The sequence below is a fragment of the Sturnira hondurensis genome, unplaced genomic scaffold, assembly GCF_014824575.4.
Source record: "Sturnira hondurensis isolate 20B ecotype Veracruz unplaced genomic scaffold, ASM1482457v3 Scaffold0006413, whole genome shotgun sequence".
Classification (NCBI taxonomy): domain Eukaryota; kingdom Metazoa; phylum Chordata; class Mammalia; order Chiroptera; family Phyllostomidae; genus Sturnira; species Sturnira hondurensis.
The window spans coordinates 25,149,295-25,171,335 of NW_028079044.1; the positions used below are offsets into that span (position 1 = coordinate 25,149,295).

General features: G+C 38.7%; 1 protein-coding gene across 2 annotated transcripts in view; it reads right to left on the reverse strand.

The window, feature by feature from the left end:
• STK3 (serine/threonine kinase 3) overlaps positions 1-22,041 on the reverse strand; it is a 249,686-nt gene that overhangs the window by 43,178 nt on the left and 184,467 nt on the right. For both annotated transcript variants that reach the window (XM_037048259.1, XM_037048258.1), the window contains one exon: positions 16,535-16,710. In XM_037048259.1, coding sequence (XP_036904154.1) covers positions 16,535-16,710 — 176 coding nt within the window. The remainder of the gene's footprint in view (positions 1-16,534; positions 16,711-22,041) is intronic.

A 22,041-nucleotide genomic window follows, 5' to 3' on the forward strand; every position in this document is an offset into this window, starting at 1 on the left:
GCCTGTTATCACATTCTAGTGTGGCTTGGGCAGGAAGAGAAGAGGCAACCTCTAAGTTAGATGCAAATGAGAAGAAGAGATCCCAGAAACTATTGGGTTGGCCAAAAAGTTCATTGATTTTTTTTAATATAATGGCTCTAGTAGTGCTTAGTTGTCTTTAACTTCATCTGAAACAATTTTGTTAGATTGTATTGTGACAGCTGTCATATCAGCATGTATTAAAAAATTATCAAAATTGGTGAATTTTTGTGTAGCCATTAAACCCTCACTGAGGTCAGTACCATACAAAGCATGACATGGCCCTGCCCTTCAAGAGATTTTGTTCATAAATTATTATCTCATATTGCTGTAATTTTCCTTCATCACCATTTGGACCACTGGGAAGAGACAAGGAACATTTTATTGGAAGCTGGAGGAAAGATGATTCTTGTTATATAGTGGCAGAAAATTCAGCTGAATTGTGTCCTGCAGTTATGTGGAAAGCAGAACTTGTAAGTGATGTTATTCAGCTGAGGAAATTTCCAAGCAAAGTACTGAAGGTACACTCTGGATTCCCTTTGCAGCTTGTAAGAAGGGAATAAATTGTAAGAAGAAAGAGACTGGTGGGAAGAACTGAACAAAAATTTAAGCACAAAACGAAACAATAAACCCAGTACTTGATGATTTGGGAAATTCTCAGCCTATGCAGGTTTCAAAAGATGTCCAAATTAGGAGATGCACGTTAGGAAAGCATACTGTGGCAAGAAGGTCAAGGGTGTGCGTCTGGACGTTTTGCTACTGCTAAAGAGCTTAGGTGTGTGACATGGATCGCCTCAACTATCTCAACATATGGGCCATGCGTAGAGAGAAAGGACTGTCTAGGACAGATGTGTGGAGGACCTTCTTGTCTAATGGTGTAGATCCCTGTGACGCACACAGGAGACCCACAAGGTCTTTGAGAATGCTGTATGAGCACAAGCACTGCCTACTCAGATTGAGAGTGACAAGGAAAGGATAAAATAAAGGAATGCTGCAGACTCCCAAAATCTACTATGTGGCAACAAATATGTGTTACCCTTCAAGAAAAGAAAGGGTGACTCAAAGGGTGGAGTATTCGAGCCAGATGGCAGAGCCTCAAACCAGAGAAGCATAATGGAATTTTCATCACTAGATGTCAAAGTCGCTTGGCACTGGCGACTGATTCTTTCCTTCCATCCATCGTCTCCACTTTGTAGTGTCTCTAACTACTATACTCTACCTGTCCCACTACTGTATTTGGGGGTAGATACCTTGTTTTCTCACTTAACAGTTCTGCAGTGGAGGTACTAGATCTAGATGATGAGGTTCTGGATTTACGAACTGACAATATTTAGATGGGATTCTTAACTCTCACTTGATGCTGTAATGGGTTGAGACTTCGGGAGATGTTGGGCTCGGGTGGCTATATTTCACAGGTAAAATCCGACCAATTCTTCTACCTCCAGTGCTATCTGTGTGGATGATTGTAACAGCCTTCTAACTAGTCTCCCCGCTTCTACTCCTGTTCCACTAGATTGATTCTCAAATGTGGCCAGAGGGAACGCTTTAAAGCCCATCAGTTACCAATCAAATATTTCTCTTAGAATAAATGCCCAAACCCTCACAATTCCTTCAAGAACCTACCACTGTCCCACCACTCCCATGTTCCCACCCTGTTCTCTGATTTTATCTTCTCAGGATACGGCCTTCGTCCACTCAGCTTCCCCCACACAAGTGGGTCACTGTGCTGTCCCCCAGCACGCCAAAGGAGGCTTTTATCTCAGAGTCTCTGCAGTGGCTGGTCACTCTACTTGGAACGCTCTTCTTCCAAATACTCCTGTGGCTCACTCCCTGCTTGGTCCTTCACCTCTTCCAAGTCTTGACTCAAATGTCACTTTCTCAATGAAGCCTTCCCCAACAATTTTATTCAAAATTATATACACCGTCCCCCCTCAACACTGGCCTCATCTCTTAGCTGGCTTATTTGTCTCTATCATACTCTATAATTTACTAATTCATTGTGGTCATTGACTGTTTCCTCCACTACAATGTAAGCTCTGTGAGAGTAGAGATTTTTGTCTGCTGTATTGATTGATTTATAAATAGTATCTAGAACAATATCAGGCACATATTAGTCATTTTGGCTATTCTTGATCCCTTGCAGTTCCATATAAAATTTAGAATCGACATGTCAAATTATACAAAAATCACTGTAATATTTATGAATGAATGAACAATTGTAAAGAGTTGGTCAGTACCACCACCTACCAAAAAACAAAGACAAAACATGGCCAAGTAGTTCTATACACTTGGAAGCCTTTCACTGCTTATACATATATACCCTAATTCCATATTCCTGTATTTTTTAAAAATCTATTTTATTTATTTTTAGACAAAGGGGATGGGAAGGAGAAAGAGAGGGAGAGAAATATCAACATGTGGTTGCCTCTCCTGTGTCCCCTACTGGGGACCTGGCCTGAGACCCATGTGCCCTGACTGGGAATCAAACCGGCAACCCTTTGCTTCACAGGCCTGTGCTCAATCCACTGAGCTAAACCAGCCAGGGTGTATATCCCTGTATTTTTAATTGCGAGGCTCCATTTACATGAGAACTTTTTCAATTAACCACAGTTCAATTGATCAAGCCCTCGTTGTTTAAGGGTCAACTCAATAGTTGGAAATCTACATATACAGAGGGTGGGCTATATTTATAGTATGTGAATTACAGCTCAATAAAGTTGTTATAAAATTTAAAAAATAGTTGTGGCTGATAGTTTTAGATTAATTAAGAACAAGACAAGTTAGGAAAAAATATTATGAGAAAATGACTTTAAAATAAAGTCCTCAACTTAAGACTAAGAATTACTATCACGATTGGACAGGAATTAGGTAAGAAAAATTAGTGGTGCACATATTCTAAAAAGCTTTCCAATAAATATTTTAACCATATGATCATGATTTCTTTTAAAATGCAAAAGAATTAGTAAAGTTCAAGTAAAAAAAACTAATGATGTATTCTTACATGCTTTATAAAATGAGTAAACAAAAGCTCAGGGAAATCGGTCTAAAAAAATGAAAACCTTTCCAAAACCCACCCCAAATTTGCCCAGTCAAGTCTCTTTCTAATCACCTACCTTAAGACTTTTTTTAATCTTAGAAGTTTGTTTAACAATCTAACCCGAGATTCAGCCTATGATGAAAGGGAAGTTAGAAAAAAGCAAAATAATTATAGGAACAAAATACCTTTCCTTCTCTTCACTTGGATAAAATATGTTTAGACAGGATTCAATAGCAATTTCTTAGGCTGTTTTCTAAGGTTTTCCTAAGCACTGTTAAGGCTGGCACATCAATATAAATTTTATTTTAGTTTTAAACCTTTTTAAATGACACATATAACTTAGGACCATATTTTCAAATTGAGGTTAGGGGTGTGTGTGTATAAAATGTATACTCATTTAAAAATCTAATTCATAGCATTTACAATATTTAGGCTATTTTTCTAAGCTACGCTGTGAATCTTGTGTTTACTTAGATGGTACGTTTCTTAAATGCCTCATCTTACATAGTTGCCATTTCTTTTTAGAATTTATTATGACAATGAATTCAGGAAGTATATTCATATGTAAATACAATCCACTTTCCCCTGTGATATATTATCAATCTAAACACAGAAATAGAACCTGATTAGAAAAGTCCAATTGTTTTAAGAGTACTTCCCCTATCATGAAAGGCTGGTTTTATTTTGTTGATACTTATTTTAAATATTAATATAAAACAAGCTATAAAATGAAGGTGACTTTAGAGAAATATGCATGTAACTTAGAGAATATGCATTAATTACATTGTTAAAGCAAAACTGATATGCATGAAATGTTTAAGCATTTTTGTTACAAAACAGAAACTTTTAATTTAAAAAAAACCTATATATCCATTTTAAAATAACCTATAGCTTTTAAAATGGATGTGATTTTTAACCTTTCAGAATAATAACCATAAATGGAGATACTACTGTTTTGCCTAATTTTTTCTGAGCTCCTTCATATGAATTTTGTTCACTTTCACAGTTAAACCTTCAGACTCAACTTTTGTAAAGCAACAAATTGAGAAATATTAGTATTACCTTGGAGACAAAAGGTAAGTATAATCTTTGAAGTCTCACAGAATTCTAGATGGTATGAACTAGAGCTAAATAAATACATGCCACATGTGGGCAGTAGCCACTAAATATTTTATTAGCATAAAGCTAAAAACTTCACAGCAAAAGTTGGTAAAAGAAGACTTGAGTTTACCTTACTTAAATTCCTCTCAAAGAAACTTAAAACTAAATCTTCAAGTATATGATCTATAAGAATGATCAGTCTGGTCCACATGATTCACTGGTTCTACGTAACTGAGGCCACCAGAAATTCTGTAATCAGAGATAGAATGAATTCTGAATATTGGCCAAACATTGCTGTGTAGTCAAAAATAACTTCACTTAAAATTTCACATTTTCAGTTTCATGTTGTTATTTTTGAGCCATTGATTCTACAACAATCAGATTTTTCAGATCAGTGGGTCTGGGCAATTTATGTAATTAAGCGTTCATATGCGGTTTGGGGGCTCCTCTGGGCAGCAACTTGTTAAAGTACGAGTGCACAGCATGTCTGCCATTATAAGAGTATGGCATGTAGCAAGGACGTAAAAAATGTTCCCTGGATAAATGATGAAGGAACTAAAATATTTCTATAGATAGAAACATGAAATGCTCTAAAATGTATTGTCAAACCAGTACTGTTTGTTCTGACAAAAGAATGCTGATTGGGAGTTTCTGGCTGCCCCTGAATTGAAGACTAATCCGGAAAAGAGAAAGACGCACAAGCACCCCTATCCTCCAGACAGCCATGCACACACCAAATGGAGCCAAACCGTTGTACCTCAGTTTACCAGGGAGTGTAGAAGGAGCCCTAGGACTCCCGGTCAGGAGACAGTGAATCAGCAGCACGGGTGCAGTGTTAATGAGAGTTTCCTCACTCAAACCAAGCTGTGAAGCACCAAGATATTCCATCATAGACATTGTGGGTCCCTGCAAGAAGGGGAGACTGGCCCTTCACTCCCTTACTCCCAGCTGACTGAGTGCTAAACAGGGGACCTGCAAACTTGTGTGGTGCTGCCACCAGAAAAGAATTTAGCCTGGTGAAAATGTTCTTGCAGGACCTAACATATACCCCTGGAAGTGTGCAAGGGTGGGGGAAAACTATTTCTGTCCACGGGAGGCTTGACGGAGCAGCCTGTACCTGCAGACACAAATGGGCCATAGAAATAATATAATAACCGGGAAGGAGAGAATGGGAAATTCCTCTCACCTACCCACTCATTCCCTGAGGCCCTACAAATAGAACATCACCGATTCCCATGGCTCCACGTAAGGAAACACAGATTAAAGGAAGAAAGCCAGCTGATGGTCAAGTGCATCCAATGACCTATCTAGAGAGGGGTTTAAATTGTTGAAAGAGAAAGGAGATGAGCTGTCCATTTCTAAAGAAGGGTTCAGTGAGAAAGGAAGCCAGGACAGTTCTGTCCCAGAAAACCACACATACTGTCCACATGAGAATCACATCAGCCCAGACTTTCTGCAGCAGTTGGAACTGGACTGTGCCAGAGCAGGACACACCGTCTTCGGATGTCCAGATTCTCTTCTGTCTCTCCTCTAACCTACCCCTCACCCTGGCCCACTCCCCATCCCACCTTTTAGACCCGGGAGAGGGGAACTACCCTCTCCCAACTACCTTAAACCACATAGGTGGCCTGCCCTGAGATGTACAGTAGGGAATAATAAGGTGAGATTTAAGTCAAAGTTGAGATTAAAATTTTAAACTAGTCACTAAGGAAAAGTGACCAGAAAGATGTAGCATTTATCCAAAGGCATAGTTAAGGGACAGAAAAGGGAGCTTGGAGACTGCATGGTTTAAAATGGGTTTGGAGGAAAGGTTTCAGGTTTATCTCCAAAGAGTTGTAACGGTTTAAACAGTGCTTACATACTTATATATCCGATACACACCCAATTTTAAAAAACCAAAGTGTCACCCATAGTAAATTCTCAAGTGACAGCTGCTACCTGCCTGCTGAAGCTCGATTCAACCGACACCCACAGCCTGACAAAGCCAGTCTCCTCTGTCCACAGCTCCTCTGTCCACCTTACGTTTGGGATTCCCTGTCTCTCTGGGCGATCTCATGCATCCTTTTCAAGCCAAATATTCCCAATTTCATGGCTTCGTCATATGTTTTCAGTTACTTAGTAGATTTTATGTCCCACAGACATCACAAACTTAGTACATCCACAACAAATTGACTAGCTCACCCTCTCCATACCTTATCTCCAAAACTTTTTCTCCCTTCCTTTTCTATTTTGTATCTTATCCAATGGCAACAGCATCCATCTAATCCTCTAAATCAGGAAACTTCTTTACCCTAACCCCCTGCACAGAACTGGTATACCTAATGCATCTAATATCTAATGTACTCTCCGTGATTTCTTAAACAGAGGTAGCCTCTCTTCTCTAATACCACTATCTTTGCCTTATCAACTCTGATAATGTCAACAGTCTTTAGTCCAGTCCTCCTAGGTCCCCATTCTCTCCAAATCCGGTCTATTCTTCCCCTGGACACTAAAAAGTCTGACAAGTTACTTTCCTGATAAAAATGTTGCACTAGCTATCTGCTGACCACAGGATTAAGACTAAATACGTGCTAGAAGCCTCAGCTTGGCAATCGAGGCCTTCACAAACTAGCTCACTCTTGGATCAGAATTAGTATTACTCTGTTCAGTGGGCATTACCGCCTTTAGGACCTATTCTTGGGGGAGGTGTGCAGAAAAGCCTTCCGTGTGGGCTTCACCAGCTCACCTCGCCCCTGCATATCTGCCTGGCCCATGTCTGAACCCCTACTTTATTCTAATGGTTCCAGTTTGGGTTCTGTGCCATGGTTTACCTGTCTCCTCTTTCTCTTGATTTAATAGCTTTATCTTACGACTCAAACTAACCTCTTCACTAAAGGCTTAGTAACAGTACAGTAAGTTGTTGAAACTGGGCAAATTCTAAAGTTGTATTTCCTAGGTTCAGATTTGGTTCTGCCACCTTGAAGCTAGGAGACTCTGACCCCCAAACTTAATCTTTCTGTGCCTTAGTTTCCTCAGTTGTAAAAAAAGAAGGGGGGCAGGGTGGGATAATAATATGATCATCCAAGGATCTTTGTCAAAAGAAAGCTTTGAGACGTACTGAGCACACAGTAAGCTCTCCATATATAGTAGCTACTCTTTTTTCCCTACCAGTATTTAGTTTAGCCAGAAGTAAAATGACAGAAAAATTCTGAATAGTAAAATTATACCTGCAGACAGAAATGTACATACCTTTAAGACATGGCTAGTTGAAAAAACACGCTGAAGTTTTAAACTTAACGCAGCTGCCTATCACGAGTCATGGCACAGGACCAAAACAAATGGAAGCTTGATCTTTTTAATGTGGAGTCAAGAGGGAAAAAAGTGAATGAATATAGAGCAAGAAAACATTCTTCTAGGTGAGGGCAACTGATATAAGAAGGGAGCTCACGGCTGACCAAATTCTAAAAAAGTGCTCTACAAACGACAACAACAGTCCATCTAAAGAGCTGTTGTTAAATGATAGCTACTGGACTGCTAAGGGTTGCATCATAACCATTTCTGTAACTGAGCCATTTAAAGAGTATTTCCTAGAAGATTATACCTATAATTCTATACAGAAGGAAAATGGGAAAATGATTTGTTTGCAGCCATTAGCTGCAATTCACTGATTTCTGCAAACCGAGGGGGAACTGATCTGCATCTTGTTTCTACTGCGCCTCATACAGACCCGCTAAGGGAGGCCTTTCAGCGTGCACAGTCACGGCCAGATGACGAAATGCTTAAAATCAACAGTAAGGCAATTTTGTAACATCGATGAAGTTCTAATGAGTTAAAGACAGTAAATTTCTTTTCATTGAAGAATATAATGACTAAAATGACTATCTGTTTTAGATTTTCCTTTAGCAATGACAATCCACAACTGACTATTCCTTTCATTTGACCACTTAGTAAAGGAGTATAGCTGGTTATTAGCCTTTTACATTTGCCTCCTTGGCTATTATGTAGCTTCACCTGCAGTCTCACATTATGATAGACAGTTAAAAACTAAACCGAAGGACTGCAGATTACAACCTGACACTCTAACCCAGGTTACTGAGCCTTTTCTAAGACACCTTAATAATTAACAATAGCTTTACTTGCAATAGTATACTATCAAATTAAACATGGACCATGCCTTAATTCATGAAGAAAAAAAGTTACTTTGTTAAGAACCATGAACATCTATCTTCAAAATAAATTAATTATCTGTTCTCCAAAATTCTTTTACCTATTACTAAACATTAGTTTGATATCCTTTCCCAGATCTCCTTATTATCTGTCTATATTCCTGGAAAGAAGGTGTTTTGTGCTACTGATGGACAAAATTACAAACCCAAACTAGTTTGGGGCTTTTTTTAAAATTAAAATAAAGATATTATTTACTGGAAAGTCTTCCAACATGATGAATCCAACCTAACAAAAGTTGGATTAATGAATGAGTGGTATATGGAAAAAACTGCCAACCTAATGTCAGGACAGGAGAGAAAGGTGTCAGCAGTAGTTTTTAACCAGGCCAACAAATCCTAGTCCTCCAGGCCCCCAGGGGACTAGACACTTCATCCTCAAAGACACACGTCAGGAAGTGGGACGGAAGTCAGTTGTGGGGGGGTTCTGACACTCCACCACTGTGTGCGTTCTGAAAACCTGAACTAAGTTTGAAAGTACAAAAATCATTTCAGATTCAAAACACTTAATTCAGGACAGTGAAAGTAAAAAAGAACTATTATCAACAGAACTTGTACGTGCATCAGCAGTAACCTCAATCAATCCTAACAGCGTACTTGAAGTCGAATGGTTTATTTAAGAAACAAACATCTTGGGGTGTCAGTCTAACAGCAAAAGGTAATAAATCACATTGTCCGCTCTTTGATCCTGGAGTCCAGTCTTGGTTCTTAATATTGCTTTTGATGTAATCCCCCATTGATTACTGACGGAACATTCTAAATGAGGGTATGAACAGAAGGTCCACACAGTCAAAACAACTCCTGCAGACACCCTAACATATGCTTGGAGTGCAGTATCTTCGTTTTAAAGTAGCCAATTTTTCAAAACAATCTTCTAAATAAATGGCATTTCCCCCCCCCCCCGTTTGTTGCTTTGCATTAATGGCATTTAAAAAAATCCGTATGAACAAAGTTTATGCTTTGTAGAACTCTTTTTGGTAGGCCGTTTTTCTTTTTGCCATGTGCTTTAAACATCTCAACAAATTCCAACGTGGTGACAAGAAACCACATAGTGCACCTGTGCTTTCCCGTGATTCGTCGAGTAAGTACGGGCCTGCTCACTTTCCCTTGTAAAGGAAATGATGATATAGTGCATTTTAACTTAAGGTATTAATTACCTAAATAAGCAGAATTAGCTTAATGTTTCAGTAGACGATGTAAGTAAAAATTTCTGAAATTACAGAAGACAAACAGCACATTTAGGAGTAAGAAAGCAAAATGCTCATCTACCTCAGGTGGCCAAATGGACTAAGTGATACTTAGGGGGGGAAAAACAGTGTAGCAGTTCAGAGACACTCAAGTTTCTGTGTTTAACTACTACGAGATCAATTAAATCCAGCTTAGTTGCCCAGTGACTGACTAATTTCTAACATTTTTTTTCTTCTGGTAGATAAGCGCATTTGAAGAAGGCACCCTCCTTTCCAAACAAAGCTTACGAGTGTCTTAAACGCCCCAGTAGATTGATGGTCAGAGTGCTATAAATACTCTGCATGAACTAGACGGTCACGTGATGTAGCTGCGCACACGCCGCACCATCTGTGGGATACGGCTGCCAGTGCAGATTTCGTGAGCTGGCAAAGGACTGAATAGTCGAGAATTCCGCAAGTATTTCAAAGCGCAGGCTTCTCATTAATTTTAATTTCCTGTTGGCTCTGCAAGGAAAGGGTGAGCTGTGACAGCACAATGCACCACATACACTCAAGTTCATGCCACACGTACACCTGTAATCATAAACTTCCATCCCAGGCCTCTCCACTAAAGCATTCGAGATGCTGCGTTTATTTCTTTTTTACCCTAGAAGAAATAAACCTGAACTATCTCTAGTTATCTTTTAATACTTTATCACTCTTGCAAACATCTGGAAATACTTGACAATAATCATTTAATTAATGCAAAGCTAATTGATGACAATATGCTTAAATACTTCACTCGATGGAGTGGTTTCCTCAGTTCACACAATGCGGGGCTGAAGAGAACAAGTAGTTCTTTGATTAAGGAGAACACTATAGGGGAAGCTTCTAACCGACATGTCTTTGCAAAGCAAAAAAACATTATTGCATTTAAGTAAATAATGCAGTTGGTAGCATACAGCTGCACTGGAAAACCCTGACAGAGGCTGCTGGCTCACGTTTTCCCCTCAAGGCCCCCACAGAGCCTGAGCTGCTGAGGGCTTCCCATCGGGCGGGTGTTGCTGTGGTGTGTTCTGGGCCCTCGTACCCCACTACTGTCTCCACTTTATTACCCTGCACAGCTGTTGGCTGCTCTAGGAGGGTGTAAAGACCCTGAGAAAACATTCCTCCAGAACTAGGGATGGTTCTGAAAATGCCCACAGTGGCTCTAGCAGCAGGGCTGGTACTTTCTCCAGATTTACTGCTTTCTGCATTTTGTAGCAGTGAGGGTTTTGTTGTTGTTTGCATGTGTTTTGTTGTTGTTTTTGGTTTTGGTGTCCCTACAACCACACCTACTTGCCAATCCAGGAATCAGAGGTAAGGTTGTAAAAAAAATCGAAAAGTCCAAGACAAATTTATACTTGGAGGAGAGGACTTCTTCCTTCTGACACAATGATTGAGTCTTTTTATCCAATGCTGCCCTGGAGAATTGTGTCCCTCTGCTCAAAAGAATGCTGCCAATTAAATAAATATTTAAGAATCACAGTAACAAAAAAAATGTTATCTTACAATTTAGTTTGAGTCAAAAACAAACAATGGTTAGTTTACTGAATTCCTCTTATACTAGTAATTATTGTCAATCTGATTTCTTTTATTTTTAATTTGGAACAAATATAGTAGGTTAACAGATGGCTTTTTTAAAGTTTCTGTTCTTTTTCCAAAATCTTTATGTTACCCAAAATATATCTATTTAAGAACAGATACTGCAAAACATGATCGACACACTCTCTATTTACCACTAACCAATCTGGAGGCTAAGGCTGTTTGGAAATAATTCCGACAAAAACTGAAACATTAGACTAGTGCTATACTAAACAGATTTGCCTTTTATATTTGTTTTATAAATCTTCACAGGCACACCCGAAACAGAACTTTCTTAGTAGCGTTCAAATAATTGATCCAATTAGCCCCGATACATTTTCTCCTATCTTTATAATACCTCCAAATTGGTAGACAAAAATTAATTCTCCTATTATCTCATTACAGGCAGGAACATAAGATGAAACAAGAGTTCAGAGAAAATCCGAAGGACACATGCTAAACACACACACACACTGCGCTGCAGAGAGGAGTGGGATGAAGAAGGTTTCCCACTCTGCACATCTGCCCAGCAGGCGCCTCGGAGTAAGTGCTGTCCTTTCGGAACCTGCTCTGAATATCACAAAAGACAATGAAGTGTTCTCTTTCATTTTTCTTTCTTAAGACCTATTTTCCTCAGTGCAGAAGGATAAGATTTCTACATCTTGGAATATGGTCAGAACAACTTAGGGTTATTTTAAGCAATTTTTATTTACTAGACATGGGATCTGCCTAAAGCTCAGTGGTTTTGGAAGGTAGCCCTGAATATATCACATAGAAGGAAGATAAATCCATAAACCTTAGTACACTGTTTACTTTGATGAGTCAATTTTTTAAACATTATACATCTACTGTATGATGGAATGAGTGAGACCAGACTTCCCTTATCATTACCGGCTGGTGTCTTAAGTGGAAATCTGTCTTTGCTTTTACTGCATTTCCTTACTTTGTAGGCAAAGTATTCCAGCAGCCTCTTTGCACTTTCCCCTACCCCTTTCCTACCCTGTTTTAAGCTCCTCCCACACCCTTTTCCTTGTATTTTACTGCACTCACTGCTACGTCTAGTAATTCTTTACTCATCTGGCACTCCTTCATTTATCTCCTGTGTATTCCCATTTACACTATCCTCAGGAGCCATTTCAAACATTCTCCACTTTCCACAAAGTGATGAGAGGGCCAGGCCATTCCCGTTGGCAGGTGTAGTAAATGCTGAAGAAAGGAGAATGGCTCTAGTCCCGTCCCTCCCCTCTTCCCTTTTAAGGCTCCATGCCCTAAGGTAGAAAAGAAATAATCCTGCAAACATGGGGTTCAGTCACAGGATCTCTTGAGGCCTCTTTGCTACCATATTTCTTTTTTTTCTTTCACTTTCTATTATTTTGTTCCTCACCTGAACCAAAATAGTACTCTTCAGTCTGGTGAGTCAGCTATTTCTATGGACCGACCTTTGGTAACGCACCCTACGTCTATCCCTGCTTTTGTTTCCTTTTCTCCATTTCATTCCTACAGCTGCTCCCTGACTTGCAATGGAGCTGTGTCCCAATAAACCCATCATAAGTGAACACATCAAATCAATACACATATGCATTTAACACACCTAACCTACCCGAACAGCATAGCTTAGCCTAGCCTACCTTAAACGTGCTCAGAACACAATACGCCAAAGACAGGGTAACACAGCACAGTGTGAAGTACCTGCTGTTTAGCCTCATCAGCACGTGTCCAACTGAGAGCTGCAGCTCACTGCCACCGTCCAGCGCTGTGAGAGAGCACCTCACTGCATACTCCCAGCCCAGGAAAAGATCAAAATTCCAAATTCAAAGTATGGTTTATACTGAATGTGAAAGGTATCATTTTCACATCATCTAAAGCTGAAAGTCATACATCAAACCATTGTTAAGCCAAGTCTATTTCACATAACAGGTCTCTCCTGCCTCCAGTCTTTCCCTGTCAGTCAAACCCTGCACACTGCCATCGACATTAATATCCTACACACTTCATCATGTCATTCTCCAACTTGAAAACCTTCAGTGGCTTTCTACTATAAAATAAAAATCAGACTCTGCCATCTTGTACTCAAGGTCCACACCACCTGACCCTTTCCACTTCATTTCCTTGATTGTTCCAAATGAACTCCATTTCATTGCCACCCGATACAACTTGTGGTTTCCTGTCTAAGCTTCTTAATCATTCTTCGTAGTGCCTGCGTTCCCTCCTTCTGCTATCCCTCCTCCAGTGCTTAGACAAAGCCCCCATCCCAACACTGTGATTTCATTAACTACTCCAGCCTTTATGGAGTCCCCTTTTATGCAAAACCACGTGACAACAGAATTATTGTCATCAGAATTATTCTGGATTGCAGCCTAGTAACTTATACCTTGCCTTCTTGACTTGATAGAGTCTATAAGTGTGTGTGTATATATATTCCATAGTGCCTACCATAATCTAAAGCAAAAAACAGAGCATATGTTAAATTAGTGTTTTCTAACAAAGTTTTGGAATTTTCAGATAGGAGGACTCCAAAATCTTCAATCTTGACTGTCTTTGTGCTGGATCTTGACTAACAAAATATGGCAGAAGTGACACTATGCATATTCTTTCTCCCCCATCTTATTTTTTTTAGTGTGGTACAATATGCCTAAGCTAAAATCCACCATTTTAACCATTTTTAAGTGCACAGTCCAGTGGCATTAAGTGCATTCGCACTGCCCTGCCATAATCAGGACCATCCGTCCCTTTTTCCATCTGTGAGACTGGAACTCTGTACCCACTACACAGTAGTAACTCCCCATCTCCTCTCTACCCCGGCCCCGGAAACCACCATCCTGTACCCTATCCCTGTGAATCTGACCACTCTACGTACTTCACGTGAGTACAGTCACACAGCCGTTGTCCTGGTGTGACTATTTCACCTCGCATAACATCTGCAAGGTTTGTCCATGTTACTGGCATGTGTCAGCATTTCCTTCCTTTTCCGGCTGAATAATATTCCATTGTATGTATATACCACATTTTGTTAATCCATTCATCAACAAACACTGTTGGTTACTGTGAATGATGCTGCTATGAACATGGATGTACAAATACCTGTTTGAGTCCCTGCTTTCACTTCTTTTGTGTACATGCCCAGAAGTGGAATTGCTGGAACACATGGTAATTCTGTTTAATTTTTCTGAAGGAATTCCATACTGTTTACCCAACAGCTAAACCATTTTACATTCCCATCTACAGTGTATAAGGAAGGCTTCCAATTTCCCCAAATCCTCACCGACACCTGTTATTATAGATCTATGACTCATTTCCAGCTACTGTTTGCATACGGTAGAAGGTAAAGGCACACACTATTCTTCTGCACATGGATATCCAGTTTTCCCAGCATCAACTGTTGATGAGACCATCCTTTACCCAGTGAATGGTCTTGGTACTACTGTCAAAAATCATGAGCTCTGTATATTTATTTCTGGGCTTTTTATTCTAATCCATTGGTCTGTATAACTGCGTGTTTTAATTACTGTAGTTTTTTTATTTTGATCAGTATAGCTTTGTAGGAAGTTTCGAAATCTAGAGGTAGGATGCCCTGGCTGGTGTAGCTCAGTGGATTGAGTGCGGGCCTGGGAACCAAATGATCGAGGTTGGATTCCCAGTCAGGGCACATGCCTGGGTTGTAGACCAGTTCCCAGCAGGGGACTCACCAGAGGCAACCATACACTGATATTTCTCTCCCTCTCTCCTTCCCTTCCCCTTTAAAGATAAATAAATAAAATCTTTTAAAAAAAGGGTTGGTCTGCCAAACCATTTTAAAAAATTTTTTAAAAAAGAAGAAGTAGGAGACCTCTAACTTTATTTCTCCTTTTCAAGACTGTTTGACTAGTTGAATCTGTTAAAATTCCATATGAGTTTTAGGATGAATTTTTTTTATTTCTGCAAAAAAAAAGTCATCAGGATTTTTATGGAAATTATATTAAATCTATAGATTGCTTTGGAGAATACTGACATTTTAATAATATTGCTTTGCAATCCATGAACATGAGATGTCTTTCCATGTTTTGGTGTTTTTAATTTCTTTCACTGTTTTATAGTTTTCAGTGTACACGTCTTTCACCTCCTTGGTTAAGATTTTCCTAAGTGTTCATTCTTTTTGATGCCATTATAAATGGACACATGCAGATCCTAAGTAGGTTTCAACAGGCCTTATACCTCTGCTATTACCCACTTAGTACGTACTGTCGCCACCTAAAAGCTCCAGGCTTACCTGATAGGATCACATGGCCTGGCTAACTGTTGGCACAACTGCCAGACACAGAGCGAGGCAATTTTAGATCATTCAGCTACGATCAAGCTGTCAGATGACCACAGCCACTTGTGACCCACCAGGTGAGATCAGCAAAAGGACCACTCAGTGAAACCAAGTCAAACTGCTTACCCACAGAAGTGTGAGCAAATAAAAGCTGTTATTTTAGGCCAGTGAGTTTTCAGGGTGGTAGCAAAAACCAACTGAAACAATTAAATAATTGTATTTAATATTTCTTAACTATGGTAATTTATTCATTACTTTGTAGCCTCTTTCAAACTGTTTCTCAGAGGTTATTAAGATTTATTCTAACTCAGACAAGACAGTTACTTTGATGCTAAATACTCTACATAATTCATCATGTCCATGAATGATTTAAAATCTGAATGTCAGCATTCTAAATAATTTATATTTTTAACAAGTAGATAGCTTAAAATTTTATAATAACTATAGAAATAAACATTTTATTTTTCTTAGTTGTACCTTGAAAGCTGAAAAAAACAGTAAATATTACAATTAATGTTTTCAAGCTAACCTGTGCTATTGCTAATATTTGCTAGCAATTGGTACTAAATTTGAGGACAGACTTTGAAAATATAATAAAAGAGGTATTAAGGTACAGTTTTATATGCTAACTAGATAAAAAATAGGATAATTATTTCTGACAAACCAACTGGAATTAATGCTTCCTGAAGTAGAAACAAATTCAGTTAACTTTAAAGGTTGAGGCAAATTTTTCCAAGTCTATGTCCTAAATGTCTTTGTATCATTTGTTTTGGAAACTGAATTTACTGTCAGAAGTATCTCATATTTGCATTATTAAAAACACCTTTTGAGATGGTTGTCATTTTAAAGAGTCGTAACTGTTATTTGTCTAAGTATGGGCTATGATTTATTTAACTATAATCAATTATTTACATTTCTCTGCAAGTACATTTCTACAAGGAATACTACAACTGCACCGTTTCCCTACTCACATTTATGACTATATACTGAATATCAAAATACAATCTATAATTTTATATATACACAAAAATGTGCTTCTCAATCTAACAATAAAATGAAGGAGGAAATACAAGTGAGAGAATTAAAATGTACTCACAAAGTCGAAGTCTCCATCTTGAGGAACTTTCCAGTTATCAGGAAAAACATTTTTGGACATGGGGAAGGGTTCATGCATGTTCTGATTACAGTTTTCATGACTCTTATTCTTGAAGTCCTGCTTATCAAAGTAGTCCATGAAAGACGGTCTTTGTACTTGTGGGGACGCTGCATTTCCTTCGGCAAACAAAGAACAAGAGGAGGGCCTAAGTTCTCACATTTCAAGAAGTACAATTTTTATTGAAGTGTAATTTTTTATTGAACTATATAATAAATTTTCACTCGTGAGATTTAAGGCCAACATAATCAATTTAATGAAGAACAAAGTAAAATAAAATAAGACAAGAATGAAAAAACAAATATATCCAGGCCAAATAAAAATTCAAATGACTAGGCAGAGATCTGCAATATTCTTAGGTTGCAGAAACATTTTAGGATGTTGGCAGATCTTTATCATGATTTTATTTCAGAGCATTTCAGATGTATTGGAAATCCGCCAGAGAAGGCCGATTTTCAAAACCCGTTTTATTTGGAACAGCCAGGCCTGACCTGCTCTTGTCACTGTGCACCACTATCAGCTACGGAAGGTGTGAGGCCGGCCAGGTTCCTCCTTTATCGCTTCACTTCCTCTTAGTCTTTCTTTTTCACAGATTTTTCTTGTTTTTTTTTTTTAAGTATATTTCACTGATTATGCTATTACAGTTGTCCCAACTTTTCTGCCTTTTATCCTCCTCCGCCCTGCATTTCCTCCTCCCTCCAAACTTCACCCCTCCACCGCCTTAGTTCATACTCAGGGGTTGTACATGTAAGTTCTTTGGCTTCTCCATTTCCTAAACCATTCTTAACCTCCCCGAGTCTATTTTGTGCCTACCAATTACTCTTCTAATTCCCTGTACCTTCCCCCCATTGTCCCCATCTTCCTCCCCACTGATAACCCTCCATGTGATCTCCATTTCTGTAGTCTTTCTACCTAATTCCGTCTCCCCGTGGACTCCCATGGTGTCACCTGTTACAGTATTTGTATCTGTGACTTCCAGCTCTATTTCTCCAGTCCAGATCTTGCTTCTAAGTTTTATACCTGACCTCCTACTGCTTACTATTAGACTACTGGATCTGAGGTGAGTTAGCTCAGACTTACCAGCTCTAAAGCTAAATTCAAGGTCTTTCCCTTCAAGCTCACTGCTAACCTAATAAAGTCAACATTATTTGCTCTATCCCCAAAGTGATGAAGTTGAGAAATAACCCAGATTCCTCTCTTCCCATCATAACACACTAATCATTGGGTCTTTTTACTTCTACTTTGCAAGACAGTTCTTTATACCTAGTCCTTTATTCTCTATCCACCATTGCTAGCCTCAGAGTTTAGCTTCTAATCATTTCTTGCCTAGGCCACTGTTGCAACCTCCAAACTGGTCTCGCTGGTTCATCCAGTTTTGATTTTAGTTTCACACTGATTAACACAGTGACCTTTCTAATGCAAATCAAACCATGTCATTCCTCCGGTCCTCGTAGGACCTTTCAATGGCTCCTCATTTCTACACCGAATGATTAAAGTGGAAAGTACACGTTCAAAATAACTAGATTTTTAAATCTAGACAGTATGGTCTTTATTAGTGGTTTTCAAGCTGGATTCTGTAAAGCCCTAGAATTCCAAAAGAACTTCCCAGCTACTACCACAAAGACATTCTGCCACAGCTCTCCAGACAGTAAGTTACCTTCCCCCTTCTTAAACAGTTCCTGCGCTGGGAAGGACACCTCCTCACAAGAAAGCGTGTGGGGCAACCGTGAGGTACAAAAAGTATTTTTAAATGTGAACCTGAAATTTGGCCTTCCATAATTTACACTCATGTTCCAAGTAAATTCTTCCTGTAAATACCAGTACATCATATATCTGAAGACACAGTTAATGGTTCCTGTCTTGGTGGTCTGTTTTTCAGATGAACCATCCCTGGTTCCTTTCCATAGGACATGATTTTCAGATTCATCATCACCTTGCGTACTTGGCTATGGACACACTCCAGTTGCTCCAAATTCCTCTAATATCAGGTGTAATGTTGCTAATAGCACTCTGGCCAATGTAGAATGCATTTGCAATAGTACTAATGCAACTTAAAATAATAGTTAACATTATGACACCTAATGGTAGGCTCATAAAGTAAAATTCAGTCAAAAGAATACGATGCTAAAAAACCTATTTTTACCCTTTAGGAATATGAGGCGAAAGTGAATTGATTGATACCTGCTCTAAATGGTGAATCAGCAAATCCGGAGTTCTTTAAATTAAAAGGGAGGGGAGAGGGAGGAAGTAAGTACCCTGGCTCCCTTTTCCTTTCCCCCCGCTTTTAATCTCAGTGTGCACTATTTGGTCATTTGGGAGTTTAGATGAGTTGCTCAGGTAAAGATAGTGAGAGGCTAGAAATGACAGTATCTATTTATTTAAAATATTCATTACATTACCTTACAGTGACATGATTTTCCCTATCAAAACAAAGTTTTTATTGACTTCTCATTATGCATTTTTAAAAAATAAATGGTAAAATACACATAACATAAAACTAATCTTCTTAACCATCTTTAAAGGAGCAGTTCACTAGTGTTTTAAGTATATTCACTCCATTGTGCAACTGATCTCTATCTTGCAAAACTGAAATTCTATACCCAGTAAACAACCTCCCCGTTCTCTCCTCCCTGCCAGCCCCAGAAACTACCGTTCTGTTTTCAGTATCTATGAATTAGATTACTCTAGATACCTCATATCAGTGGAATGATTACAATATTTGTCTTTTTTCATGACTGGCTCATTTCACTTAGCTTGATGTCCTCAAGGATATTGTATCATGTGTCAAAATCGCCTTCCTCCTTAAGTGAACTAATATTCCACTGTAGGTATATGCCATATTTGCTTACCCATTCATCTGTCGATGGACCCTAGGGTGACCTCTGTCTTTTGGCTACTGTGAATGGTGCTGCTATGAGTATGGGTGTACAAACCTGTCTCCGGGATGCTGCTGACCATGTTTTTAAGTTAACTATCCTTAGTTTTTCTCTATACACATGTAAATCCTGGTGTGCAAGTGATCTTATTTTTTAATACTGACACAGAGGACTTTTTCATTTTCTTATGGGTGTTTTGATGGTTGAGCCTAATTTATAATAAAGAAAATCATTATAATATATTGTAAGTAAATATGAGTATTAGTAAAAGTAATATATATATTTCTATTTTAAGTTCATGTGTTTTTTTATATGTGTTTATCTTTACTTTTCGTTATACTGTAAGTTCCCTAACACAGGAACCCAAATACTTTACTCAAATAATTTCATAAACAACTACGACCATCAATGAATGGTTCTGACTACACCCAGATGTTCAACATCGATGGCCATGAGGAGGAGCTCATAAGATAGTATGTGGTTTTCCAACATCATTACTTTTGAATTAGTAGAGGCTACTAGTATGTCATTACTAGCAACTGTGTACTGGCGTGATAAATTTTAAAAAATCATATGACTACTACGATTTTAAAATGATCTGTCCCAGTAGAGTCAGAAAGAATCTGATATTCAAAATATGTGTGTATTAGTGGAAAAACAGCAAAAAAAAAAGCTGTTTATCTGAAGACTTGTTCTTCAATTAGAGCTGCTCAGGCTTTAGGAGATTTAAAAATAAGCATGACAAAACATCTGGGACCCAAATGATACCCGCTGAGAAGATACTAGACATTCCATCTAATTGAGGATAGAATAAAACCGCAGTATTCACAGTAAACCTTCAGAACTTAGAACACTCTCATAGCCCACGTACAAAACTCAAGAAACAGAAACCCCTTAGGGAGTTTACCAAGATACCAGCCAAAGCTGCCTTTAGACTCCCTGTCAGACCAGGCTTCACTAGTAATATTACAAATGAATAAAATATACAGGAGAAAAGTCTAATATTTTAATGATCAATAAACGTTATATAAAGATTCTGGGTTTCTTCTGGTCTTTTATCTTCAACTTTCTTCCCTAAAATCTCCTATTGTTTAAAAAAAAGGAACTGGTTAATTTGACAAGGCCACATTACTGACATCTGGACTGGACACATACATTCCATTAACATTTCCAACAGATTTTAGGAACCCTTGATTTGTCTCTGGGCTTCATCGTTACAAGAGATTTTATCATCAGAATTGAAATTTGGTTCCTAGGCAATCTTTTATTCCATAACAGAGTCCAGGAATTTAACCTTAGTTACTTTCCATCTCTGACCTTTTTATGAAAATAAATAATAAAATGTTACAAGTGTAGCTCACTCAACAACTTTTCTTTAAATTGAGCAAATCAAATCATGTGGTGGGGTCAGATGATCCCATAATGGAAGTCTGTGCTCAATATTCTTTTTTTTAAGATATGAATAATTTTGTAATAGAACTGCTTATTTATTTATATTGTGAGTTCTCATTTTAATCAGCTAGCCTTAAGATGGGTCTAAAAATCTTAGCACTCAGTACAAGGGTTATCAATTCTTACGTAGTAAAATAAGGATCAGAGAGGAGAGTTTCTTTGGGAAATCACTACTGCAAAAAACCCAGGAATTTCACCATTATCAACTGCATTTGACAAACCTATAGAGAAGGTTTCATTGAAGCAAGTTTATATATAGCATTCTTTTAAAAATAAATGTAGCTTATGTGGGTGCTTTGGTAAAAAAAGCCCTGGCTGGTGTGGCTCACTGGATTGAGTGCCAGCCTGCGAACCAAAGGGTCGCCGGTTCAGTTTCCAATCAGGGCACATGCCTGTGTTGCGGGCCAGGTCCCCGGTAGTGGGCCACGTGAGAGACAACCACACACTGATGTTTCTCTCCCTTTCTTTCTCCCTCCCCTCTCCTCTGTCTAAAAGTAAATAAAACTTAAAAGAAAAAAACCCCACATTATGGCACTGAAGAAAACAGCACTCCCCAACCACTGCCCCTCCCCAAATCTTCCTCCCCCCAAGCACCCTCACCAGGCCAGAACTGAACTGCTCTTTCTTTTTTTTATTAAGTATATGTTACTGATTATGTTATTATAATAACATAATAGTGGAAACACTATTATGAAACACTACTATTATAATAGTGGAAACACTATTATAGTTGTCCCATTTTTTCCTCCTCTTTATCCCCTTCCATCCAGTAACCCCACTCCTTCCCAGCATTACCCCCCTAAGTTCATGTCCATGGGTCATGCATATAAGGTCTTTGGCTTCTCCATTCCCTATACTGTTCTCTAACCTCCCTCTGACGACTTGGTATTACTCTGACCTCCAGTCAGCACTGGCTTCACTGCAGAGACTGGTTACAGTATTTTTTTTTCTCAACTAGAGGGTGTGGAAGTCTTCACTCTGAAACTTTATGAATTCTCTGGTGCTATAACAAAATAGTCAGTGGTATTTTGATTTACCAGTGACTCTTAGTTCAGACCTATGTATATGAGTAAATGGAAATCAACATTTATAAAGCAGCCGCTCTAACAGAGCCTACATTTC